General features: G+C 48.4%; 2 protein-coding genes across 2 annotated transcripts in view; both read left to right on the top strand.

Annotated features, from left to right (window-relative positions):
* Nucleotides 1-832, top strand: part of LOC130202988 (myelin transcription factor 1-like protein) — a gene marked incomplete at its 3' end in the record, with an annotated part of 4,969 nt that extends 4,137 nt beyond the window's left edge. Inside the window, exon 3 of the mRNA XM_056428886.1 lies at nt 780-832. Coding sequence (XP_056284861.1) covers nt 780-832 — 53 coding nt within the window. The remainder of the gene's footprint in view (nt 1-779) is intronic.
* Nucleotides 833-946: 114 nt separating this feature from the next.
* Nucleotides 947-7,500, top strand: part of LOC130202990 (myelin transcription factor 1-like protein) — a 27,973-nt gene continuing 21,419 nt past the window's right edge. Inside the window, exons 1-3 of the mRNA XM_056428887.1 lie at nt 947-1,051; nt 1,605-1,622; nt 2,039-2,269. Coding sequence (XP_056284862.1) covers nt 947-1,051; nt 1,605-1,622; nt 2,039-2,269 — 354 coding nt within the window. The remainder of the gene's footprint in view (nt 1,052-1,604; nt 1,623-2,038; nt 2,270-7,500) is intronic.

Raw genomic sequence — 7,500 nt, forward strand, 5'->3', positions numbered from 1 at the left:
CTCTAGAAGATCTTTAGAAGGTCTCTAGAAGGTCTCTAGAAGGTCTCTAGAAGATCTCTAGAAGGTCCCTAGAAGATCTCTAGAAGGTCTCCTTCTAGAGACCTTAGACCTTCTCTTTCTCCCTCCCCCCCCCGTCTCTCTCCCTCCCTCTCCCCCCACTCACCCCCTCTCTCTCCCCCTATCTTTCTCTCTCTCCCTCTCTCCTCCCCCTCTCTCATCTCCCTCTCTTTCTCCCTCTCCCCCTCTCTCTCTCCCTCTCTCTCTTTTATGTATATTTTTAATGAAACAGAACCTCTTTTCTCTTTTTGTAAATTTTTCATCCATCTGCTGCAAAGTTTGGCTCAATGCCAGCAGCCATCTAACGAAGTGTGTGCGTGTGTGTGCGTGTGTGCGTGTGTGTGTGTGTGTGCGTGTGTGTGCGTGTGCGCGTGTGTGTGTGTGCGTGTGTGTGCGTGCGTGTGTCAATGTGCGTGTGCGTGTGTGCGTGTGTGTGTGTGTGTGTGTGTGTGTCAATGTGTGTGTGTGTGTGTCTGTGCGGGTGTGTCTGTATGCATGTGTGCGTGTGCGTGTGTGTGTGTGTGTGCGTGTGTGTGTGTGTGTGCGTGCGTGTGTGTGCGTGTGTGTGTGCGTGTGTGTGTGTGCGTGTGTGTGTGTGTGTGCGTGTGTGTGTGTGTGTGTGTGTGTGTGTGTGTGTGTGTGTGTGCGTGTGTGTGTGTGTGTGTGCGTGTGTGTGTGCGTGTGTGTGTGTGTGTGTGCGTGTGTGCGTCGCCTCCCTGCAGCTAAGCGCTACTGTAAGACGTCGAGCCCGGCCAGCAGCACCACCAGCAGCTACGCTCCCAGCAGCAGCAGCAGCCTGAGCTGTGGAGGAGGAGGAGGAGGAGGAGGAGGAGGAGGGAGTAGCGCCAGCAGCACCTGCAGTAAGAGCAGCTTTGACTACACCCACGACATGGAGGCGGCCCACATGGCGGCCACCGCCATCCTCAACCTGTCCACCAGGTGCAGGGAGCTCCCTCTGGCTCTGGGGGGGAAACCCCAAGACCTGCTGACTCAGGTGAGGGGGGGGGGGGGGGGGGGGTGGGGGCAGACCATAATGTCAACTGAAGTGTTACAACTTGATGGGAAAAGGTTTTTTTTGGAGGATTCAGTTTTTTTATTTTTTATTTTAATACAATTTTTTATTTATTTAATTTTCTTAATATGAGAAGAAAAAAAGAAAGAACGTGCACATAGAAGCACAATCATACATAAATAAATTATAAATGATATATATTTATTTAGATATGTATATAGGATTCAGGTTTTATTTGATAAAACGTGTGTTCATTGTGTTCTCGACCGTTATGATCATAAACAATGCACCTGCCAAAATAAAGGTTTAACTCTCGCTAATCTAGAAACACCAGCAGTCTGAGAGCCTCATGTTTAGATTTTACCTAAGTTTTAAAACTTGTTTTCATTCACAATGAAGGATTATTATTATAATATAATATTATTATTATTATTATTATATTATTATATTATAATTATTATTATATTATTATTATTATTTCTACTAACACTTCATTTGCTGCATCACCTCTAAATTATTTTTATTTTCTTTCCAGATCTCAGCGGTTCACTTGGTGAGTAGAATGTTTTTATTATTGATAAATCTGATGGACAGAACTATGACACGTTGACCCTAGAAACGGGTTTCTGACCTCATTGGGTGTCCCCGGGTTAAATAAAGGTTTAATAAAAAAATGAAGACTCCGGTTGGAATAAGAATGAGCGCCGCCCCTTTAAGGGGGATTTTATCGGAAGCCTGGGAGGAGCTCAACTGAAACTCTGGCCTTGTGAGCTCTGGCTCCTCCCATATTTTGAGGCAGTTACAGAATTTGATATTTGAGAGTTTAAAACCGTTAATCTTTTTTAAATCATTCTTGAGAGACGCCAAGCTTCTCGGTCTGGAAGGCATTCGGGTCGAAGGCCCAGAACGTCTCGGCCCGCTCTGGATTGTGAACTTAAACCCCGTGACCACGAGGTCTCCTCCCTCCAGAATCCCGTGGGCGTCATGGAGGACGGCGGCGGCGGCGCGGTGGCCGTGACTGGGCCGCCCGGCGGGCCGGAGGGCGGCGGCTCGGTGCTGACCCCCCTGGAGCCCATGTCCCCCCACAGGCAGGCGCTGCTCAGCAGCCGCTGCTACCAGCTGAGCGACGCCGACTGCTGGGACCTGCCGGTGGACTATACCAAGATCAAACGCCTGGGGGACGAGCCCGACCACAAGGAGGTAGGGGGAGGGGCCACTGAGTCAGGTTGAACAAGACGGAATACTGAGTCAGGTTGAACTAAGATGAAACACTTTGTCAGGTTTATTTAAGGTGGAATACTTACGTTTATTTAAGGTGGAATAGTTAGTCAGGTTTAATTAAGATGAAATACTTAGGTTTATTTAAGGTGGCATAGTTAGTCAGGTTTAATTAAGGTGGAATAGTTACTCAGGTTTATTTAAGGTGGAATAGTTAGTCAGGTTTAATTAAGATCACATATTTAGTCAAGTTTAATTTAGAGGAAATACTTAGTCAGGTTTATTTAAGGTGGAATACTTAGTCAGATTTATTTAAGTTGGAATAGTTAGTCAGGTTTAATTAAGGTGGAATAGTTAGTCAGGTTTAATTCAGATCACATATTTAGTCAAGTTTAATTAAGAGGAAATACTTAGTCAGGTTTATTTAAGGTGGAATACTTAGTCCAATTTATTTAAGGTGGAATAGTTAGTCAGGTTTAATTAAGGTGGAATAGTTCGTCAGGTTTATTTAAGGTGGAATGCTTAGTCAGGTTTAACCACCAGCGGTAATATTTCGGCAGCCCGCCCCCAAATCATGCAAAGTATACGGAGATAATTTGAAGCATGAAATTGAGAGATTTAAGGAACCCGGAGTTTATGTTGAAGGAGCTCACGCAGATTAGGAGAAGATGAAAAAGAAGGGATGCTGCTTCTCTGACGCGGAGGGGAAGATTCTATCCTCAATACTTCACACGGATGAGACGAGTTCTGTGAGTTTGGGAAAGGTCGAGCATCTGTTTATGTTTACGGAGAGAACCATAGCTGCTCACAGAAAGCCGAGAGTTTAAATGTCTGAAAAGACCAAACAATTAGAATTACACCAAAGAATGCAACTTAAAAACATTTCTTAATTTCTTATTATTATTACTTACTTAATACTTACTTACATGAACCTTTAAAAAAGATCTGGCGAGAACTTCAGTTTTATAACTAATATTATTGATTGAATGTAAAGAGGTTAAAGTTTGGAGGGAAGTGAGCCCAATAGCCGCGGCCCATCCCCGTCCTGTAATACCATTTCTAGCCTGCAGAGGCGATAGCGAGTCACCGTAGCGTCCTCAGTCCCGACCTGAGACGACGGAGACGACGAAGAGATTCCAAACGCTTGTTGGATTAAATCCAAAGTGTCAGAAAGGAGAACGTGAGAGGAGTTCAGGCGGAGAGGCATCGCTTCGCCGGAGCGTCGGCCTGGAGCGTCGGCCCGGAGCGTCGGCCCGGAGCGTCGGCCCGGAGCGTCGGCCCAGAGCGTCGGCCCGGAGCGTCTCTGTAAACGCTCTCCCGGACACCCCGTGGTCATTTAAAAGTACATTTCATGTGTGAGAGGAAGACAGACCTGCGGTGGAGGAACTAATTTAGTTTTAGTCCATAGAGGAAGATATTAACTCTCAAGCTTTTAATATCTAAGAGTACGATAAAACTCTGTAACTCAGCAATAATCTCATGACCCGCCCTCCTCCTCCTCTGATTGGTTCACCATGACATTCGTCCCCTCACTGACCACTGGAGGATGAGACTTTTATGATGTTTTACGCTGCTATTTATAACCCGTGATCGTTTATATCACCTGGACCCATCAGAGGTGGACTGCTGCCCCCTGCTGGTCGGCCAGATGTTACACGCTGCACCTTTAAGAGCAGTGGTCCCCAAACTACGGCCCGCGGGCCGGATCCGGCCCGCCTCCCCATGTGGACCGGCCCCCTGAACAATACCAGAGACGCGTTCCAATTTATTATTTTTTTCACCTGGCCCGCTGCCGTTGAGATTGCAGTGAGACGCGGAGAAAATGTGGAGTGGTGCTCTTTGCAATAAAACATCTTTGATGGACGTGTCGCGTCTCGGCCAATCAGCGTTCAGATGTCCACAGCGTTTGGGAAGTTAGGTTAGCTTGGATGTTAGTCCGATACATCTGCTGCCGTCACGCTGCACGGTGTAGCGATAATAACAAAGTACCCGTACGTTAAAAACGATGTGATTTAGCATATTTTTAGTATCGATACTTCATTAAAAGAGCGATCAGAGCGCACGCGCTGCTCCGCTCCGTTAAATGCTGTCTGCACGCGCATGCACTCACAGCGAGTGGCGCGCGCATCCAGGATTTTTCCTGGGTCAAAATGAGTCTTCGGTGCACCGTCTGCTCGTGCAAGTCGGGCTGTTGAGTGATCAGCAGCTGGCCGCTCGGTCCATTCGCGCACCTCACAGTTGCGTATTGATCAGACAAGAAGACACGCTTATCTACTCCAGTGTTATCCCTACTATTATAACAGGGTGAAATCTCCACCCCCCACTCTGTAATTCCACCCCCCCATATTTTTAGTATCGATACTACATTAAAAGAGCGATCAGAGCGCACGCGCTGCTCCGTTAAATGCTGTGTGCACGCGAGCGTGAGTGATGAGCCGTGATGCGCGCGCATAGGTGAGCACACTCACTTCTCACTAGCACCCCCCCCCCCCCCGGCTGGCCCTCCAGCAGACGAGGCAAACGTTATGTGGCCCTCACAAGAAAAAGTTTGGGGACCCCTGTTTAAGAGCAACTGAGGCCACGCCTGCTCGGAGCACCAAACCACAGGAGACACAACCAAAAAGTGACTTGTCTTCGGCCCCATTGTTGAATAATTTAAACATTCTTAAATTACAGTCAGTGAAACGTTATTATGCAGAATAAATGTGATTCCAGCTATTTAAAACATTTTTTTGTTAAGTACCGAATTGAAAAGTGCGACAAATGAATATGCTTGAGGAGTCTTTCGGGAAAGATGAAGATTCTTTTTTCAAGTCAAAATAAATCTGATAGCATTCGTTAGTGAAAGGATTCTCTCACTGGGCTCAGTGCGCCCTCGTGTGGTCAAAAAGAGGCACTGCGTCGCTCCGGGTAGCTCGGGCGCGGTGCATTAAAACGCTGAATCACACCGTTAATACAGAAGTAAAACACGACGGATCCTCCGCACGCCTTTAAAAAAAGAAATCCTCCCAGATCCGACATCACGGGGAACGATTCATGCGGCAAATAGCTACATTCGCCTCGTTGGATTCGGAGCGCCATTTTTTTATTTATTCAGGAGAGTAATTGCATTCGTTAATGAAGCGCGGCGGCGTGGCGGAGGAACCGCGGCGTGATGGGGTTCCTCCTCTCCAGACGGGCCCCGAACAATGCCTGCTCCCCACTGAGGAGGGGTGGGGTGTGGACTGCAGAGCAGACTGCCACGAAGGCTCCATCATGAAGGCTCCATCACCACGAAGGCTCCATCATAAAGGCTCCATCATCATGAAGGCTCCATCATCATGAAGGCTCCATCACCACGAAGGCTCCATCATCACGAAGGCTCCATCATGAAGGCTCCATCATCATGAAGGCTCCATCATCACGAAGGCTCCATCACCACAAAGGCTCCATCACAAAGGCTCCATCACCACAAAGGCTCCATCATGAAGGCTCCATCATCATGAAGGCTCCATCATGAAGGCTCCATCACCACGAAGGCTCCATCATGAAGGCTCCATCACCACAAAGGCTCCATCACCACGAAGGCTCCATCATGAAAGCTCCATCACCACAAAGGCTCCATCATAAAGGCTCCATCACCACAAAGGGTCCATCATAAAGGCTCCATCACCACAAAGGCTCCATCATAAAGGCTCCATCACCACAAAGGCTCCATCATAAAGGCTCCATCACCACAAAGGCTCCATCATAAAGGCTCCATCACCACAAAGGCTCCATCACCACAAAGGCTCCATCATAAAGGCTCCATCACCACAAAGGCTCCATCACCACAAAGGCTCCATCACCACAAAGGCTCCATCATAAAGGCTCCATCACCACAAAGGCTCCATCATAAAGGCTCCATCATGAAGGCTCCATCATGAAGGCTCCATCACCACGAAGGCTCCATAAGGCTCCATCACCACAAAGGCTCCATCATAAAGGCTCCATCATGAAGGCTCCATCACCACAAAGGCTCCATCATAAAGGCTCCATCACCACAAAGGCTCCATCATAAAGGCTCCATCATGAAGGCTCCATCACAAAGGCTCCATCACCACGAAGGCTCCATCACAAAGGCTCCATCATAAAGGCTCCATCATGAAGGCTCCATCACAAAGGCTCCATCACCACGAAGGCTCCATCACGAAGGCTCCATCACCACAAAGGCTCCATCACGAAGACTCCATCACAAAGGCTCCATCACCACAAAGGCTCCATCACGAAGGCTCCATCACAAAGGCTCCATCACCACAAAGGCTCCATCACAAAGGCTCCATCACCACAAAGGCTCCATCACAAAGGCTCCATCACCACAAAGGCTCCATCACGAAGGCTCCATCACAAAGGCTCCATCACCACAAAGGCTCCATCACAAAGGCTCCATCACCACAAAGGCTCCATCATGAAGGCTCCATCACAAAGGCTCCATCACCACAAAGGCTCCATCATGAAGGCTCCATCACAAAGGCTCCATCATGAAGGCTCCATCACGAAGGCTCCATCACCACAAAGGCTCCATCATAAAGGCTCCATCACCACAAAGGCTCCATCACAAAGGCTCCATCACCACAAAGGCTCCATCACCACAAAGGCTCCATCACCACAAAGGCTCCATCACAAAGGCTCCATCACAAAGGCTCCATCACCACAAAGGCTCCATCACAAAGGCTCCATCACCACAAAGGCTCCATCACAAAGGCTCCATCACCACAAAGGCTCCATCACAAAGGCTCCATCACCACAAAGGCTCCATCACAAAGGCTCCATCACCACAAAGGCTCCATCATGAAGGCTCCATCACAAAGGCTCCATCACAAAGGCTCCATCACCACAAAGGCTCCATCACGAAGGCTCCATCACCATGAAGGCTCCATCATGAAGGCTCCATCATGAAGGCTCCATCACCACAAAGGCTCCATCATAAAGGCTCCATCACGAAGGCTCCATCATCATGAAGGCTCCATCATTATGAAGGCTCCATCACCACGAAGGCTCCATCACCATGAAGGCTCCATCATGAAGGCTCCATCACCACGAAGGCTCCATCACCATGAAGGCTCCATCATGAAGGCTCCATCACCATGAAGGCTCCATCATGAAGGCTCCATCACCATGAAGGCTCCATCACCACGAAGGCTCCATCACCATGAAGGCTCCATCACCATGAAGGCTCCATCACCATGAAGGCT

Source organism: Pseudoliparis swirei, chromosome 12 (genome assembly GCF_029220125.1).
Source record: "Pseudoliparis swirei isolate HS2019 ecotype Mariana Trench chromosome 12, NWPU_hadal_v1, whole genome shotgun sequence".
Classification (NCBI taxonomy): Eukaryota; Metazoa; Chordata; class Actinopteri; order Perciformes; family Liparidae; genus Pseudoliparis; species Pseudoliparis swirei.